The sequence below is a fragment of the Camelina sativa genome, chromosome 16 (genome assembly GCF_030686135.1).
Source record: "Camelina sativa cultivar CO46 ecotype springtype chromosome 16, ASM3068613v1".
Lineage (NCBI taxonomy): Eukaryota > Viridiplantae > Streptophyta > Magnoliopsida > Brassicales > Brassicaceae > Camelina > Camelina sativa.
Genome location: NC_141895.1, coordinates 20925995 through 20944825, shown reverse-complemented (window position 1 = coordinate 20944825; position 18831 = coordinate 20925995). Strand labels below are relative to the sequence as shown.

Here is an 18831-nt window from a genome sequence, read left to right as displayed (position 1 = left end):
TAGTTGATTTAGATTTCCTGATCTATGTTGAAGTGTAAGTAATATACCATTTCAAGTGGATCTTGTAGTAGTGTTGATATCCCTTGATATGCCACGAGATTTGATTGTTGAGATGACATTAAGGAGTTACTTTCGTTCATCGAGTCAAAGGTAAGTTCGATAGATTCGTTCTCCAGAAAATCCTATATATTTCACAAATCCAAAAGTTTTATCATTAATAAATATTTTCAGAGAAAATTCAGTCATGAAAGAAAAAAGGAGAAGTATACCATTAACGAAATATATGGGTCTGGTAATTCCGGAATACATGGATCTGGTGATCCTGGAATACATGGATCCAGTGATCCCGTAAAACAGAAAGGACTCAACTGCAATGTTTCGTCGTTGAACAAATTGTCAGAAGAAGACATATTTGCCGATTCTCGTGAGTAGAAGGATATCCTTATCTAATGAGCGTCAAACCTAAACACAAAATGCTGATGTGGCATAACAAAAAAACCAGCTAATAAAAATTTGAAAATAACCTATAACTTCCAATATATTACTGTTTTACCATTAAAATAATTTGTTATATATATACATTATACATAGATTAAAAATCTATATAATGTGGATTAAATCAATAACTGTTTTCATAAATACATTTTTTATAATTCTCATTTTCATATTTGTGTTTATAAATAAATGAGCGTTGATTTCCTTCTCATTGACGAAAAGGTTCCCTCAATCTCCATTCTCCGATTGATTCATTCTTATTTATTTAGTTAACCTCTATATTAAATCGGAGAAAATAATTTTATATAATATTACCTTCTTATTTTCAAAAATTAAAATTAAATTTGTGCATGAGGCAAGTACCACTATACCAGCATGTATTTACAATTCATACATACCCAAAAAAAACAAGAAAAAAAAATTCATACTTACACTTACACATGCTAAAAAAAAATTATGTAATTTTTTTTCAAGTGAGGAAATATTAATGTGTACACATGCTAATTAACTCAGTTCCGGCTTAGATAGGGGGACAAGGGGTGCGACCGCCCCGGGTTCATAGATTAAGGAGACAAATAATATAAGATTAAGGGGCACAAAAAAATAAATAATGCAAGATAAAGGGGTACAAAAAAGAAATAATGCAAGATAAATGGGCACAAAAAAATTATGTAAGATAAAAGAGGCAAAAAAAAAATTGTAACACAAAAATAATTCATTAAAATATGTTTTAATGATTTATTTTTACGAGTCAATAACTAAAAAGACTCTTTATCTTCTATAATTATATCAACTGACTCCATCGTAGAATGAAAATAATTTTTTATAATCTTATCAAGTGTTTATATATTATCAAAATGAAATCTATATTTTTTTTTAACATATACCAGAGGTTAAAAACAAAAAATTGGTCTTTCATTCAAAAAACAATTGCCGAGGGACCCCTAAAAACCTTGAGCCGACACTGAATTAACTCTTGTACAAATTATTACAATGTGACTTATACCATAGAGAGACTTGTCGAATTTTTACAACAATTTTATTAAAAAAAATTGATTCACACGCAGAGGAAAATAAAATTAATATAAAAATTAATGTAAAAAGGGGGTGGTGGTGCTGTAGTGGTGGAGATTCGATGCTTCTTCTAGGCGCACGGAGTCATAGGCGCGGCCCTACATCCTTACATGCAAAGTTACAAGCTTTGATTTGGGCCATGGAGTCACTATTGGCGGCTGGAGTTGTTTGTCAAAATTACGAGACAGATTGTGCAGAACTGGTGGTGATGGTGCAGACACCTGATGATTGGTCAACCTTTTCGAATCTGTTGGAGGAGTTATTTTCGCTCAGAACTCTTCTTCCTTCCTTCACACTGATCAAGATCACACGAGAGCTCAACACCAGGACAAATTGTCTCGTCTGTTTTTCAAGATCTTTTAGTTATTAAAAATTCATTTGTAAACTCTTTTCTTCGGGTCTGGACAACCAATGTGGGAGTTATCTTAGTAAAATTGCCAGATAGTCCCTAGTTTTAATGGCATTAAATACTAACGACCTTAGCTTAATCAAAGTGGTGAGTGTCACCATGGAAGTAGTTTCGTCTCTCGGATTCCGAGAACTCCCTTCACTTCCCGTAACGACGAGTCTCGACAACCATCGTCCTCAACGTTCCTATAAAGACGGAGCTCCGGCGAATTCTCCGTTTAGACCAACCCGAACCAGACGACCTTCTCCCGCCAAAAAGCCCAAACCTTTTAGGGAAAGAGATGCTTTCCCTTCTTCTCTTCCTCTCCACTCCCAAAACCCCAACAGTATCCACAGAGACATCCAAAGGTTTGCGAGGAAGAACAATCTCGAAGACGCTCTCACGATTCTTGATTACCTCGAACAGAGGGGCATTCCTGTAAATGCGACAACTTTCTCGGCTCTTTTAGCCGCGTGTGTTCGCCGGAAGTCGTTAATTCACGGTAAGCAGGTCCATGTTCATATACGTATCAATGGGTTGGAGAGTAATGAGTTTCTTAGGACCAAGCTTGTTCATATGTACACTGCTTGTGGCTCGGTTAAGGATGCACAGAAGGTGTTCGACGAAAGTACTAGCTCAAATGTTTACTCTTGGAATGCGTTGCTTAGAGGGACTGTGATATCAGGGAAGAAGCGTTATCAAGATGTTTTATCTACGTTTACGGAGATGAGAGAGCAAGGGGTTGATTTGAATGTTTATAGTTTATCTAATGTGTTCAAGAGCTTTGCTGGCGCATCTGCTTTGAGACAGGGATTGAAGACGCATGCACTTGCGATCAAGAATGGTTTGTTTAGCAGTGTGTTTCTTAAGACTTCTCTTGTTGATATGTATTTCAAATGTGGCAAAGTAGGGCTTGCTCGTAGAGTCTTTGATGAGATTGTAGAGAGAGATATTGTCGTTTGGGGGGCTATGATTGCTGGATTGGCTCACAATAAAAGGCAGTGGGAAGCACTGGGATTTTTTAGGACGATGATAAGTGAAGAAGGGATATATCCAAACTCAGTTATACTTACAACGATTCTTCCTGTACTTGGAGATGTTAAGGCACTTAAACTGGGGAAGGAGGTCCATGCCCATGTATTGAAATCGAAGAATTACGTGGAACAGCCGTTTGTTCACTCTGGTTTGATTGATTTATACTGCAAGTGTGGGGATATGGTTTCTGGGAGACGAGTGTTCTATGGATCCAAACAGAGGAATGCCATTTCATGGACTGCACTGATGTCTGGATATGCAGCCAACGGAAGATTTGATCAAGCTTTAAGGTCGATTGTTTGGATGCAGCAGGAAGGTTTTAAGCCAGACGTTGTTACAATTGCTACTGTTCTTCCTGTTTGTGCAGAGCTGAGGGCTATAAAGCAAGGAAAGGAGATTCATTGTTATGCTTTAAAGAATCTCTTCTTGCCAAATGTATCCCTAGTCACCTCCTTGATGGTCATGTACTCAAAGTGCGGTGTTCCAGAGTACCCTATCAGACTGTTTGACAGGTTAGAGCAAAGGAATGTGAAAGCATGGACTGCCATGATTGACTGCTATGTGGAAAACAGTGATTTAAAAGCTGGGATTGAGATATTTAGATCAATGTTGTTATCAAAGCACAGGCCAGATTCTGTTACGATGGGTAGGGTTTTGACAGTTTGCAGTGAGCTCAAAGCATTAAAGCTGGGGAAGGAGCTTCATGGGCACATTCTGAAAAAGGAATTTGAGTCGATCCCCTTTGTTTCCGCAAGAATCATCAAGATGTATGGACAATGTGGAGATCTCAGAAGTGCTAATTTTTCTTTCGATACTGTTGTAGTCAAGGGCTCTCTGACATGGACCGCCGTTATAGAGGCTTATGGATGCAACGGACGCTTTAGGGATGCAATAAACTGTTTTGAGAAAATGATATCAGGAGGGTTTACTCCCAACACCTTCACATTTACAGCAGTTTTATCTATTTGCAGTCAAGCCGGATTTGCTGATGAAGCTTATCGCTTCTTCAACTTGATGCTCCGGATGTACAATCTGCAGCCATCAGAAGTTCATTATTCACTGGTCATTGAACTTCTCAATCGGTTTGGTCGTGTTGAAGAGGCGCAAAGACTTGAGGCCATGAGTTCCTCGTCATCCCTACGAACCTGACTGCAGATTTAGACATATTCTTTTCTCTTCTCAAAGTTACCAAGTAAGTTGTTCCAAGAATTCTGAAAAGTACATTCTGTTCTCTTGTTTCCAAGAACTTGCATCAATATTACTGTATATACTGAATTTGGTTCCAGAAATTTATTAGATTGAATTTGTTCAACTTGTAAAAATCTTGCAGTATCAAATGTAGTTTTATTTCTTCTGAAGATTATTAGTCAATGCTGCGTTAAGGTAAGAATGTCAAGAGAGAACACAAAGTCTTGTAAGAATAAAAATATCTTATAGCTTTCAGGAATCCATACAAGATAATATCAAATAAACAATTTTTAAAAATAATAATAAGTCACACCTCACAATCTCTAAACACAGCTTATAAAATAGTAGCTGTGTGTGTCTAATAGTACAAAAAAAAAAATTAAAATATATGTGAGGAGGACCAGGAGGTCCATATTTGGGACCCTTGTGCCCTTCCCTCCAAAACCCGGATGAGCTTTATTCTCTACTATAACGTCAGAGTCAACAACCCTTGTGCTAGACTCTGAAAACTAAACTCCAAGAAATTAAGCATTCTAGGCCAGTAACTTATGCTGGTAATGGTATGAACCCAGTTTTGTAAGACTGAGCTGTAGAAACTCTCCATGAGTTGGGTTTTGGGGTTAGGGGTCCCAAAGAAAGTCACTCTGGTACGTTTCCCAAGCATACATCTCCACATCATTAGCAAAACCCATTGAGTCGTATGTTGAATGCATCAATGTAGAAGGAGATCCCAAAGTTGACTCGTTGATCGCTTGAATTTCCCTGGGAGAGAGACTGACCATTGTTGGTCCTACCGTGGAGGAGCTTGAGCTGTCCACTTGCATGGCTGACTCTGATGCTTCGGTTCTGCGGCAGAGTGTTGCCTCATGAGCTGCCATCCGAATGCTGTCGGAGCTAGAGTCAACAGGACGTGGCAGGCTGCTGGCGAGCTCTGGGAAGTTGAGACGAGCCTCACGTCCCCTGAAATGAAATGCTGCCACGTCATAGGCGGTTGCAGCCATTTCAGGAGTCTCGAAACTGCCTAGCCAGATACGGTGCTTGGTCCCCGGTTCACGGATTTCAGACACCCATTTCCCCCATTTTCTCTTCCGGACACCTCTGTATGCAGATGGTACACCTTTTCCTTCGTTTTCCGCTTTGTCGCTGTTACCGGAATTCCTAAGACCAGCCATGATGAACACACAAACACACACACACAAAGTACGTTTTTGCTCAAGAGTGTTTGTTCTTTTTTGTATTTTTGTCTGCTTGGATTCTGATGTTGGAATGTTTGTAATTGTCTTTCACTTATTTATAGGTGTGGATTTAGTATCTTAACAGCAGATAAACTCCTGTACACGTTTTAAAATTTCAGAGCTTCAAATTGTGGTTTCCAGGAAACTTCAAAAGGTGGTTAAGCCTTGTGGGCTTAACAAGTGTTATCTATTCAGAATCAATGGCACTGTAGATTCACTTAAAGAGTAATATGATTAAAATAAGAGAGACTCTTTATGAAGGGAGGCAGAATCTGTTGTAGGCTTTTGTTTTAAATGAAAGCCACTGTAGTGAAGAGGTAGACGCGGTTTCTCTTCTTGCATCATCTTTGGGGACCCATATTTCTGATCCATTCCATAACTTTGTGATGCAAAGAGTTGGTGCAAAAAGTGGGATTTATCCTAAAACAAAAATGTCAAAGATCATTAGATCAAACTATTCCTTTTTCCTAGGTCAATTCGATTAAAAAAAAAAAACAATTAAAAACATTGGTCGTAATGTTTTCTTTTACCTCATTATACCAAGCTCAGACTAATATAAAGTCAAGTTCAAAGGAGACAAAGACAGAAGAAACAGAGGAGTTTTACCTTTTAATAACCAAAACGAAAAGAACTAATGTTGTTAAAACAAGTGTCACTGATTGTGGAGTTTATAAAGTTAGAAGCAGAAGAAAACAAAAGTTTCTTTAGACCACCAACTTAATCTGTCTTAGATTGTCTGATATGTACATTCGTCGTACTTGTAAATAACAATGAAATGCAAAAAGAAGAATACAAATCTAATGGATTCTTCGTACTACCTTTTTGTTGTTTGTTTTTACTCAGCGTTAGCACTAAAATGGGTCGTACGCGTTGTGGAAAACAATGAATCGAAACCCCCAAAACTCTCTTCCTAGGAAAAAATGATTCACTGACGTATGCTTTGAATCATTAAATGTAAAACATACAATGTACTATGATACTTTTGTTTGTTTTTATTTGTATCAAATAGTTCATATATTTCTGTCCTTACATATTTGGAAAAAGAAAAATACACTGAAACGAAGTTTATATGATCTTTAGGCGGTTTTGTAGATGTCGCCTGAGCGCTCAACACTTAAAACGGAATTTAGACGAAAGCCTAATCCTGTTTTTAGAATTATAAAGAACTAAAGCTGTTCCTGAAATAATAATCTTTCTAAAAATATAATGTTATACTAAGTTTTTGGAGAATTGAATTGAAACCTTCACAAGAAGAGATTAGAGCTTAAAGATATTTTAACTAGTAAAAATACTAAATTAAACAAAAAGAAAGTGTGGTTATCACTACTTCTCAACAATGGAAGATGTTCATTGGGCATCCTAAAGATGAACATTGGAAGAGAAAGAGATATAATGTGTGTGTGCGTGAATGTGGAATTAGTGGTGAATTGCAAGCTGGATTCCTAATCAGAGAGGATCTAGTCAGTACTAATGGTGTGCTCTGCAGCTGGATTCCTATTTTGAAGACTTAAGAATCTATTTTTCAACTATATATATATATGTAAAAAGTCTTAATTATTAGTTTAATCTAAAAATTTAAGTACACTCTTTTCGTCCGAACAAAGCCAAAAACAAAAGTGGCAACTTTAAGTTCCTTTGACCACTCGTTGTTCTGTCGGCGTAAGCATCGTTTGACTTCTTTGTTTAATGGGCTTAAATTTGGCCCATTTATAGTATTTTCCTGATACTAAGGATTTTATAAGCCCATTAAGTTTCAGCCCACGTTAGACGTCCGTAGATCTTGATTGACGGCAGGTTGATTTTTTTCCGGCGAGTTTCTCAGATCGACAAGTTTGTGTTTTCAGACGTGATTTCGAAATGAACGCCGAGTCAAGCAACGAGTCTTTTAAAATCGGGCAGCGAGTCCACTCGCTAAACGATTCGCGTCGGGTGGGCACCGAGAAGTACGTCGGAGGTGTGGAGGGATACTCCGGGACCTGGATCGGCGTTGATTGGGATCAAGACGGTGATGGGAAGCATAACGGTTCCGTCAACGGCGTTTTTTACTTTAACGGCCGTTCACAGACCTCTGCTTCCTTTATTCGCTCTCAGAATCTTAGTAGTGGTATCACATTGCTTCAAGCATTGGAGCTTAGATACCGAACAGCTTCAACTAAAGACGAAGAAGGTCTGAAGAAAATGTTCAATCTTTTTAAATTATTGTGGTTTTTGGAATTTGAAAAATGATGAATCTTTTTAAATTTTTGTTGTTGTTAGATGAAATGTATGTTCTCTCTGCTGGGAACAAACGTGTTTCGATTCAGCTTTTGGGAGGGGACAAGATTCAAGATAAGTTAAGTAGGTTCGAGGAGCTTACGAGTGCTTCTCTTTCTTATCTTGGTGTTAGCTCTCTTGGAGTTTCACCTGAGTTGGGTTCAATTCTACTTAGTAATATTCATTCTACTCCTTTCAGCCTCTGCCATTGTCAAAAACACTCGTGTGACTCTCTCTTGCTCAGTATCTTACTCTATTTCTCCTCTGTTACAGATTTGAAGCTGCTGGACTTAACTGGAAACTTGATTTCTGACTGGGAGGTATCAGTCGTTACTGCTTGCCTGTTTAGTAACATATTTAGTTTCAGAGTTTATGATTGATCGTTTGTTTTTCTTTTGGCTTACAGGAAATTGGTGCTCTATGTGAACAGTTACCAGCTCTTACAACCCTTAATCTGTCTAGCAATTCATTGTCAAGTAAAGTCACCTCTCTGCCACAGTTAAAAAACATCCGTGTTTTGGTTCTGAATAATAGTGGTGTGAGCTGGAATCAGGTGACATGTGACTACTTGACTTGTTACTTTTTTCTCACGAACTATTTTGAGCTCCATCTCAGTTTTTGACTCTTGCCATCATGGATCAGGTTGAAAATCTTAGGCGCTCGTTACCTGGAATTGAGGAGTTGCATCTGATGGGGAACATGATATCTTCCATAACAGTAATGTTTTCTTTTGTAGTTCCAATGCTTACTGAGATTCTCCAAGTGGGATATAGTTTGGACGTGCTTGTAAAACGCCTTGGTCTCTTTGAAGATTATACTTGAGTTGCACTCATGCCAACGCCTTTTTTGCTTTGAGAACTTGGGTGTTGAGTTTGTAAATTGTTTTTAACCCTCTCTGGTTTCTTCTTGCAGTCGATGTCGTCCTCAGATGATCAAGCATTTAATTCTCTGGAACTTCTGAACTTGGATGATAATTGTATCTCCGATTGGAGCAAAGTATTAAAGCTATCTCAACTTCCATGGTCAGTAATAAATATGTTCCCTTCTACTCGTAGTTGATGGACCCGTAAATAAACATTGCGCTGATGATACTTATTATCAATTGATCATCTAAACGTTGTTTCTCAGCTTGGAGCAGCTTTACCTGAACAAGAATAAGCTGTCACGCATATTTCACTCTGTAAATAGCAATGAATCACCAAAGAAAAGCAGCGACCCATTTCCAAGTCTACGTTGTCTTCTTCTAGGTAATCTCCTCTAGTGTAATGTCCCTTTCTTGAAATTTGGCCATTTTATCTCACCCCTTGTGTTATTTCAGGAGCCAACAACATTGATGATCTGGCCTCGATAGACGCACTGAATGTGTTTCCTAAGTTGGTGGTATTGCACTTTTGTTTTGTGATTCTCTAATATATCAGTAATGATCCTTGTTATAGAGGCTAAGCACTAGGTAGACCTTTTAAGAGCATGTCCTTTAACTGAACTCCCCTCTTCAACTAATAGGACATCAGGCTTTCGGATAACCCAATAACCGATCCTGCAAGAGGCGGTGTCCCGAGATTTGTTCTCATTGCACGGTTGACGAAAGTACAAGTGCTGAATGGGAGTGAGGTAGAACAACGGCCTAATAATGTTCAACATATTGTTACCTTTCATTGCTCTTTAAAATCTGAATCTATCTGGGTTTTTTCAGGTCAGAGCTCGTGAAAAAAAGGATTCTGAGATACGGTAAATCAGCAATCCCCTTTATTGTTTGATTTTAGCGGCAGGACTATCCTTTTTTTATTTTGGATGATCGCAGGTATGTCCGGATGGTGATGACAAAACTAACTGACAAGTCTGAGATTGAGCTGCTCCACCCTAGGTACAATTTTGGTTTCTGAATCTTGTTTTCTTCTTTAACGCAAGTTTCTGCCAAAAGAAATTGATATAAGAAAACGTTAACCTTGTTTGTGATATTGCAGGTTTTACGAACTCAAGAAACTTCACGGAATTGAGGATGAAAGAGCATCAACTGAGAGCAGCGGCCCTAAGAACATGGCATCTGGACTTATCTGTATGACTCTTTTAAACCGTTTCTTATGCATGGTTCATTGATTGTATAAAAGCTGCTATTATATAACTATGGCATGTGCAGCCGTTACTCTCAAATGCGTTGGTCCATCAATGGGTGAAAAGCATCAGTTGACAAAGAAGTTACCAGGCAGTATCACGGTTGTTACTTCTTCTTCTTGTGTATTGAGAATCTGAAGTCTGTTTAAAAACTTCGAAAATGTGTACCAATTATGTTGAACCTTTTGATTCGTGTTCGTAACAGGTTGGGAAGATGAAGATCTTATGTGAGAACTTTTTCAAGCTCAAGAACATGAAGCCAAGACTATTTCTGCAGGAGGAGGTATCTATCCTAAAAATTACTAAGTTATGAGTCTTTGTATCTCTATGTAATTCTATATTTCCATGGCACAGGGCTCACCTTTTCCTACAGCACTCGATGAAGAGACATCAACATTACTGGACGTTGGAATCTGCGAGGGCTCTACACTTCTAATAGACGAAGAGAGTTAAAGACACAGAGAAAACTCTTGCATTCACGGTCCAAAATTGTTTATTTTCAAAACAGATGCATTATATTCTCAACGATAACACTAGGCAAAAGTTTTCATATCAAGTAAAATATTGAAATTGAGAACATGTTTTCTAAGAGAGCTCAATGATTCTGCTTCTTTTTCTGCTACATTCTTTCTCCTCTGCATCACTGTCGCTATCATCACTCTCATCATCGCTGCTCGAATCTCCACCTCTACTAGCCATACCAACGCCTGAAATAGCTGCTTCAGCGGCACTAACAGCTTCATGTGTGTTGAGATCAGCGACGCCGAGCATCAAATCCATTTCGATAACTTGAGATTCGTTTCCTGTTAAAGCTTCGATATCAAAAGCTTCAGAGTTTCCTTCCGCTGCTTCTTGCTTCAGCTTCTTGTTAGCTTCCGCCATAACCCCCAAGAAACCTTTCACTTTGTCGAGAAATTGGCTTTTGGCAACTGGAGCAATAGTTGGTGGCTTCGATGAAGGAGCCTCCTCTTCCCTCTGCTTCTTCTTATTCTTCTTCTTCTTCTCTGTACAGATCAAAAGTGCCGAATCCATAGCAGAGGTAGAAGAAGATGGATTCTCCAGCTCCAACTTCAGAAGATCTTTGCAGTTTTCTTTCCCTTCCATGATTTTTTGCTTGCTGATATCAAAGAGTTTCGAAACTAAGTAAGAGCTTCAATTTAGGGTCCACCTGTGAAATAGCCGCTCTCGCTTTAGGGTTTTGGTAGATGAAGATGTTTTGGGACAATCAATTTATAATTTGCGAAGTAATTTATATTTACACTTAAAAATGGAAATTTGTACAAACCTACAAAATAGCCCAAGTCAAAATTGGTAACTTCGACGGGTCCGACTATTTGGTTTAACCGGTAAAAGCGACTGATTGGCGATAGTATTAATTTACCAGGTTGGTCATTAAACCGATAGATTTATCTTGGATTCTTTCTTCGGTCAAGCATACCCGGTTTATTTGGCCTTGTTCCTAAAGTTGTGTCTTAACGAAAAAACAGAGGATTTAGAGAGACAATTTTATTAGTTTAACTCAATTTTTACTACAAAAACAGTTTCTGTTAGACGAAGCAGTGGTTGCTTAATTTGTGTTTAAAAAACAAGGTAAATGAATTTGGAGCGTCGATGATTACAAGCTTGTCTCATACTATCTCTTTTAGGACATTGATGCGCTTTAGCTCTGCTGCTTTACCTTCTTCTGCATCGAAAAACAACCTTGTTGAAGGATTGCGTACGTTAGTTAGGTCTGGTGATCTCCGTCTAGCTGTTTCCTTGTTCTATTCTGCGCCGGTTGAGCTTCAGTCTCAGCAGGCTTACGCGGCTCTGTTTCAAGCATGTGCAGACCAACGCAATCTTCGCGATGGAATCAACTTACACCACCACATGCTCTCACATCCCCATTGTTATTCGCAGAACGTTATCCTTGCTAATTTTATCATTACTATGTACGCGAAGTGCGGGAATAACTTATACGCACGCCAGGTGTTTGATTATATGCCTGAGAGGAATGTAGTTTCGTGGAGTGCATTGATCTCGGGCTATGCGCAGGCAGGGAACGAACAAGAGGGGTTGAGTCTTTTCTCTGCTATGTTAGCTCATTGCTGTCCTAACGAGTTTGTGTTGTCTAGCGTGTTAACTTCGTGTCGGTATGAGCCTGGAAAGCAGGTGCATGGACTTGCTTTGAAACTTGGTTTACATTGTTCGATATATGTGGCGAATGCGCTTATCTCTATGTACGGTAGGTGTTATGATGGGGCCGCCGCTTATGAAGCTTGGTCTGTGTTCGAGGCCATGGAGTTCAAGAATCTTGTTACTTGGAACTCGATGATTGCAGCCTTCCAGTGCTGCAATCTCGGGAAACAGGCCGTTGGTGTTTTTATGCGGATGCACGGAGATGGAGTAGGATTTGATCGTGCTACGGTGCTTAATATATGTTCTTCCTTGTACAAAAGCTCCGACTTGGTTCTTGACGAGGTTTCAAAGTGTTGTCTTCAGCTGCATTCTCTGACTGTAAAATCCGGGTTGGTGACTCAGACTCAAGTGGCTACCGCATTAGTTAAAGTTTATTCAGAAATTTTAGGAGACTTTGATGACTGCTACAAGATTTTTATGGAAATGAAACACTGCAGGGACATTGTTGCTTGGACTGGGATTATAACAGCGTTTGCAGTGTATGATCCAGAGAGGGCTATACTTCTCTTTGGTCAGTTACGTCATGAGAAGCTAAGCCCCGACTGGTATACTTTCTCAAGTGTACTAAAAGCTTGTGCGGGACTTGTCACTGCTCGCCATGCTTTGTCTATACACGCTCAAGTGATCAAGGGTGGTTTTGCAGCTGACACAGTACTGAACAACTCGTTAATCCATGCGTATGCCAAATGTGGCTCTCTTGACTTGTGTAAGCGTGTATTTGATGATATGGATTCGCGGGATGTGGTATCGTGGAACTCAATGCTCAAGGCTTACTCATTGCATGGCCAAGTAGACTCAATTCTACCAGTCTTTCAGAAAATGGACATAAATCCTGATTCAGCGACATTCATAGCTCTTCTCTCGGCTTGCAGCCACGCTGGACGAGTAGAAGAAGGACTGAGTATATTCAGATCCATGTATGAGAAACCTGAGACTCTTCCTCAGCTAAATCACTACGCTTGTGTGATCGACATGCTAGGCCGAGCTGAACGTTTTACGGAAGCAGAAGAAGTTATCAAGCAGATGCCAATGGAGTCAGACGCTGTAGTTTGGAGTGCATTATTGGGATCATGCAGGAAACATGGTAACACCCGGTTGGGTAAGTTAGCAGCAGATAAACTGAAAGAACTAGAACCCACAAACTCATTAAGTAACTTCCAGAAAGAGACAGAAGCATGGAGAGTGAGGAAAGAACCAGGCCTGAGCTGGACCGAAATAGGAAACAAGGTTCACGAGTTCGCATCAGGAGGAAGAAACCGTCGTCCAGACAGGGAAGCCATATGCAGAGAATTAGAGAGGCTGATTAGTCGGTTGAAGGAGATGGGTTATGTTCCAGAGATGAGGTCAGCTTCACAAGATATAGAGGAAGAAGAACAGAAGGAAGAGCATTTATCGCATCACAGCGAGAAACTAGCGTTAGCATTTGCAGTGATGGAGGTAAGAAAATCAGGTGATCACGGACTGAATTTGATACAGATAATAAAGAACATAAGGATATGTATAGATTGCCATAACTTCATGAAGTTGGCTTCAAAGCTTTTGGGAAAAGAGATTCTTGTGAGAGACTCGAATCGGTTTCACCGTTTTAAAGATTCATCCTGCTCCTGTAATGACTACTGGTAATCTCGCCGACGATGAGGCCAAAGAGAAGCTATGTTAGTTATGTTACTTTCATCTCAAGACAAGGACAAGGACTGATTTGGCAAATAGATAAAGTTATTGTATATATAATAAAAAAACAATGAGGAATGGAAAAAAAAGGAAAGGACTGTTGTGTTGTAATTAAGGAAAAAAAAAAGAAAGAAAAAAAAAACAAACAAACAAGTTGCTCTCCAGAGAGGTGGGAGGAGGAAGAAGACGATCTTTCCGATCCAGACTTGTGCTTCTCTTCTGCCATCGTCTTCTTCCTCGATCTCGGTTAAAATACGCATTCACCACTCCGCTTTGGTGTTAGATCTCTCGTCGGATTACTTGTTTTCACGTCGTCGTCGACCGACAACAATTAGGATTAAATTTTTCCGATCCAGCAGAAAAATGTCGATAAACATGAAAACGTTTACTCAAGCCCTAGCTAGAACGGCTGCTGTGATTGAGAAGACGGTTCATACCACAGTTCAGGAAGTTACGGGACCTAAGGCTCTTCAGGATTACGAGCTTCTCGACCAGATCGGTTCCGCTGGACCTGGCCTCGCTTGGAAGCTATACGCAGCTAAGGCGCGTGATTCCACGCGCTCTCAGCAGTACCCGACGGTTTGTGTATGGATGCTTGATAAGCGTGCTTTGTCTGAGGCTCGTGTTCGAGCGGGGTTGTCTAAGGCAGCTGAAGATGCGTTTCTTGATTTGATTCGAGCTGATGCGGGGAAGCTCGTGCGGTTGCGGCATCCTGGTGTGGTTCATGTGGTTCAAGCGCTTGATGAGAATAAGAATGCTATGGCTTTAGTTACGGAACCGCTCTTTGCCTCTGTGGCTAATGCGCTTGGGAATGTTGAGAATGTGGCTAATGTGCCCAAAGATCTCAAGTCAATGGTTAGCTTTTATGTTCTCTGTTTAGCTTCATATTCAACTCAATTTGAGTTTCAAGTTGGATTTTCTTAAATTGATTGTTTACAATTTGATCAGGAGATGAGCTTGTTAGAGGTGAAACATGGCCTGCTCCAGATTTCTGAGACACTGAACTTTCTCCACAATAACGCAAATCTCATCCATCGAGCCATTTCTCCAGAGGTTTGTTTTCCAAAATTCTTAGTCATACTTGTCTTCTTAGAAGTTGTATTCATATATGATTTCTTAACTTGTGGAATTGTAACTTTTCTGCAGAATGTTCTTATCACTTCGGCTGGTTCTTGGAAGCTTGCGGGGTTTGGGTTTGCTATTTCGGCAGCACAGGCTGGGAATTTGGACAATATGCAATCATTTCACTATTCTGTGAGTTTGTACTCAAGTTTATTACTACACGGCTGTGTTTCTGATGTATTCAACTCTACAAGTGAGATAATCTCTGGCATATGTCCGTGCAGGAATATGATGTCGAGGATTCAATACTGCCAGTCCAGCCATCCCTAAATTACACTGCACCTGAACTGATGCGCAGCAAAAGTCCTTCAGCTGGAGCTTCGTCGGACATTTTTAGTTTTGGATGCCTTGCCTACCATTTAGTTGCTCGGAAACCGTTGTTAGACTGCAATAACAATGTCAAGATGGTAATTCTAAAACCTGAGATTGTTAGTTTTGATATTCAGATACATGCTGTCAGATACATTGTGTCTCATGCTTTATGTCTTATGGGTAGATTTTATTATTCAGAAAGATTTTAATGTATTCTATGGATTCCCCATAGTTGGTAATATTTATTTTATAATTTCTTGCAGTACATGAACACGTTGAACTATATAACAAATGAATCTTTCTCATCTATACCCTCGGACTTGGTATCTGATTTGCAAAGGATGCTATCAACGAACGAGTCCTTTAGACCAACAGCATTAGATTTCACAGGTAAGTGGAAGTAGTCTTGACGAGGTTTGCTTATTTCTTGTGACAATGTTTCTCTTTTTTCTTGTTAGTTTCATCTTTAACTTGAACTCTTACTATGTAGGATCAAACTTTTTCCGAAGTGACGCTAGATTACGTGCTCTCCGTTTCCTTGATCATATGCTTGTGTGTATATGCTTTCAATAATTGTTTCAGACAGACTGTACATAGATGATGAAAATGTATCTCCACATTTGATAACCTTTTCGGATCATTTTTCTCTTTATTCAGGAAAGAGATAACATGCAGAAGTCTGAGTTCTTAAAAGCATTATCAGATATGTGGAAGGATTTTGATTCCCGTGTATTACGGTATAAGGTAGTCACTTTACTGGCGTAGCCTGTGTCTTGATAAAAAGATTTGATGCTCAAATGGTATGTCTTGCTACAACTAAGCAAACCATGTTTTATGATGCAGGTGCTTCCACCTCTTTGTGGTGAACTTAGGAATTTGGTTTTGCAACCAATGATCTTGCCAATGGTTTTAACTATAGCACAGTCTCAGGTAAGTCTGAGTGATAAAAAACTATATTTATCTAGAAATCACTGATTGAAGCTTGAAAGTTGAAACCTAAAATTACCTTTTTCAGGATAGAACTGACTTTGAGCTGATAACTCTTCCGGCTCTTGTTCCTGTTCTCAGTACTGCTTCAGGAGATACATTACTGCTGCTTGTAAAACATGCAGAGCTTATTATTAACAAGGTAAAGTTGATCAGTTGTATATATTACTAACTTATTTTTTCTTACCCTGCACATGTTTGTTTCTGCTGAAGTTCTTCTGATTGGACACAGTAGGATGGAATAAAGGATGTATGTGTAAAATATGGTCCACTTTGACAACACAGCAGCTCGATATAATAGTCTTTTGTGCTGCCATAAACTGAATGCATGCAGATCTAATCAGATATATATTTGGTTGTAAGCTTCCACGTTGAAGTTAGACTGACTGTTGTTTGTTTCTGTACCCAGTTGTAAATATGCATTGAAATCAATATCCCTTTTTTTCTAATGCATATAGGGTGAGGTCCTTACTCGGCTTACGTTTATGTCAAAAATTTCAGACTGATAGCGAGCATCTTGTATCGTACGTCCTCCCTTTGCTTCTACGAGCCTACAATGATAACGATGTCCGCATTCAGGAGGAAGTTCTTAAAAGATCCACATCTGTTGCTAAGCAACTCGATGGGCAGGTGATGCTCAATGCTTTGTTTTAGTGTTATATATTGAAATAATTTTTTCTCCCCACAAGAGTAGAATCAACTTTGATGTGGCTTTCTGGTTGTGCAGTGTAGTGCTAGTTAATTACGCTGGATGAGTTCTTTTAATTAATTTTTTTCCGTCTTTCTTTATGTAGGTTGTGAGGCAAGCAATTTTGCCTCGTGTTCATGGCTTGGCTCTCAAAACTACAGTTGCTGCGGTGTGTTATACTTTGTTAGATTATCTCAGCTCGAGTTTCTTCTAATACCAGTGTCTTTAAGAGCTTGAGAAAGAAAGAGAAGTATGAATTAACTGTTTCCATCTTCTCATAAATAATTGACTGGAATGCACTTGTTGTGCAGGTCAGAGTAAATGCTTTGCTCTGCTTAGCAGAGTTGGTGCAAATGCTTGATAAGCCTGCCGCTATCGAAATTCTGGAAACAATTCAACGGTGTACTGCCGTAGATCGTTCTGCACCCACCCTAATGTGTACCCTTGCTGTGGCAAACGCAATCCTCAAACAGGTAGGATTCAGGTCAAATTTTCTCCTTTATGTATGAAGTTTGAATGTATTCACTTCTCCTCGAGTCTATATGTGGTGCATTACATCTTATTATCTGCATTTTTCATCATTGTTCTCTAGTATGGAGTTGAATTCACAGCAGAACATGTGCTTACCCTGATCATGCCGCTGCTTACTGCCCAACAACTGAACGTCCAGCAGTTTGCTAAATATATGCTATTTGTCAAGGATATTCTCAGGTGTGCCTGTTGTTCTCGGGCAGTACTTCTGAATAGTGCTTTCAGGTCCCTACCACAACATAGTGTTGTTGTCTTTATTGTGATCTGTATTCTTCTCCTGGAACAGGAAAATAGAGGAAAAAAGAGGAGTTACAGTGAACGATTCCGGAGTCCCAGAGGTGAAACCGCATTCTGTTTCCAATGGAATCCAGTTTCAATCATCGACCCAAACACCTGAGAAGGTTGCTTCTGCAGCCAAGAGCAGTCCTGCATGGGATGAAGATTGGGGTTCACCGAGCAAAGATTCTGCTGTGGGAAATCCTGCTTCTTCTCGTCATAACACAAACCATCAGTTTAACAAATTCACAGATCAGACACAGCCATCAATCATGTCTACTCTTCCTAACAAGGCAACAACACCAACCACATGCCCTGCAGTAGACATCGAGTGGCCTCCAAGACAATCTTCAAGCCTCACCTCTCCAGCAACTGATGATAAAACACAACTAAACACAGGAACTTCATCCACTCCGGGTTTCGATGAGTTAGATCCGTTTGCTAATTGGCCTCCACGTCCCAACAATGGTACTTCTGTTGCTTCTACCGGACTCAAAAATGGCACTGCATCCAATTTTAGCAACAATTTACCAGGCGGCACCCATTTTCAGACAACTAACAATGACAACTGGGCATTCAGCAATGCCCCCTTGTCTTCGCTAAAACCACCCCAGCAAGGTAATCCAGGTATCTCTGCAAATAATCAAGATCCAATCAATTCTTTCGGTGTACCAAAACAGAGCCAAGGAATGCAATCTTTCACGAGTGGTTCGTACAATAACCAGAAGCCAGCAGACATCAGTTCCATATTCGGTTCAAGCAAAACCGAGCAGTCCGCAATGAAACTTGCACCACCACCTTCAGTAGCAATGGGAAGAGGAAGGGGGAGAGGTAGAGGTGGTACTGGCACATCTACTTCAAAGGCCAATGGTTCACAACCATCTCTATTGGATCTATTATGACCACAGTTCTCCGTTATGGACTTGTTGGTGCTTGGTCGTGTAGTGAAGAAAAGCATATACTACATATGGAGATTGCACACCGTGCTTTGTGATGCAGAGAAAACTGTTCAGAAAAATGGAGATGTTATGTAAACATCTTCTGGGATTTGCTTCTTCCACCATATAAACTTCACTACAGCTTCAGGTTGTTTTATTTATGTCTTTCTTAAAATTGTGTAAATTTTTTGTTTTGCTATCTTACTTGCTCTCACCATTGCTTCATTCGTCACACGTTATATTATTTGACGGCGGCTACGATATTTTCATGTATACGTTTTCTTTTTTTTGGCAGTTCCTGGATCCTTCCATACATATGAAGTTTGGTTATATTTTAAATCTCGGAAT

General features: G+C 39.6%; 5 protein-coding genes and 1 pseudogene across 17 annotated transcripts; 4 read left to right on the top strand and 2 right to left on the bottom strand.

Annotated features, from left to right (window-relative positions):
• The first annotated feature begins 1688 nt into the window (after positions 1 to 1688).
• LOC104750997 (pentatricopeptide repeat-containing protein At1g71460, chloroplastic pseudogene) lies at positions 1689 to 4314 on the top strand (annotated as a pseudogene). Its single transcript, XR_015583726.1, has one exon. The product of XR_015583726.1 is annotated as a pentatricopeptide repeat-containing protein At1g71460, chloroplastic pseudogene (transcript).
• Positions 4315 to 4362: 48 nt separating this feature from the next.
• On the bottom strand, positions 4363 to 5492 carry LOC104750996 (ethylene-responsive transcription factor ERF021). Its single transcript, XM_010472857.3, has one exon. The coding sequence runs from the start codon at positions 5350 to 5352 to the stop codon at positions 4801 to 4803; it is 552 nt and encodes a 183-aa protein (XP_010471159.1). The 5' UTR covers positions 5353 to 5492; the 3' UTR covers positions 4363 to 4800.
• Positions 5493 to 7163: 1671 nt separating this feature from the next.
• Positions 7164 to 10369, top strand: LOC104750993 (tubulin-folding cofactor E). 4 transcript variants are annotated; one of them, XM_010472855.3, is made up of 15 exons: positions 7164 to 7582; positions 7672 to 7842; positions 7942 to 7988; positions 8075 to 8221; positions 8311 to 8385; positions 8581 to 8690; positions 8797 to 8915; positions 8987 to 9048; positions 9172 to 9279; positions 9362 to 9396; positions 9470 to 9532; positions 9633 to 9724; positions 9806 to 9882; positions 9986 to 10063; positions 10135 to 10369. In XM_010472855.3, exons 1-15 carry the CDS (start codon positions 7273 to 7275, stop codon positions 10231 to 10233), a joined length of 1593 nt encoding a protein of 530 aa, XP_010471157.2. In that variant the 5' UTR covers positions 7164 to 7272; the 3' UTR covers positions 10234 to 10369. The 4 variants fall into 4 exon arrangements, 3 of the variants coding, with proteins under 3 accessions (XP_010471157.2, XP_087346489.1, XP_087346490.1); XR_015583725.1 differs by having other exon boundaries at positions 7173 to 7582; positions 8311 to 8490; XM_087490363.1 differs by having other exon boundaries at positions 7181 to 7582; positions 7672 to 7822.
• On the bottom strand, positions 10273 to 10884 carry LOC104750994 (uncharacterized). Its single transcript, XM_010472856.3, has one exon. It carries the CDS (start codon positions 10882 to 10884, stop codon positions 10366 to 10368), a length of 519 nt encoding a protein of 172 aa, XP_010471158.1. The 3' UTR covers positions 10273 to 10365.
• Positions 10885 to 11265: 381 nt separating this feature from the next.
• On the top strand, positions 11266 to 13779 carry LOC104750992 (pentatricopeptide repeat-containing protein At1g71420-like). The gene is made up of 2 exons (XM_087490428.1): positions 11266 to 12287; positions 12396 to 13779. Exons 1-2 carry the CDS (start codon positions 11392 to 11394, stop codon positions 13579 to 13581), a joined length of 2082 nt encoding a protein of 693 aa, XP_087346554.1. The 5' UTR covers positions 11266 to 11391; the 3' UTR covers positions 13582 to 13779.
• On the top strand, positions 13699 to 18822 carry LOC104750991 (SCY1-like protein 2 B). Of its 9 annotated transcripts, none has more exons than XR_761740.3 (15): positions 13702 to 14484; positions 14578 to 14682; positions 14776 to 14883; positions 14976 to 15158; positions 15327 to 15453; positions 15554 to 15615; positions 15721 to 15807; positions 15907 to 15993; positions 16079 to 16192; positions 16552 to 16680; positions 16845 to 16907; positions 17050 to 17211; positions 17331 to 17449; positions 17556 to 18631; positions 18779 to 18822. XR_761740.3 is itself a non-coding variant. In XM_010472853.3 (14 exons), exons 1-14 carry the CDS (start codon positions 13993 to 13995, stop codon positions 18445 to 18447), a joined length of 2730 nt encoding a protein of 909 aa, XP_010471155.1. In that variant the 5' UTR covers positions 13699 to 13992; the 3' UTR covers positions 18448 to 18822. The 9 variants fall into 9 exon arrangements, 4 of the variants coding, with proteins under 4 accessions (XP_010471155.1, XP_087346551.1, XP_087346552.1 ...); XR_015583781.1 differs by having other exon boundaries at positions 13704 to 14484; positions 16509 to 16680; XM_010472853.3 differs by having other exon boundaries at positions 13699 to 14484; positions 17556 to 18822.
• Positions 18823 to 18831: the final 9 nt, after the last annotated feature.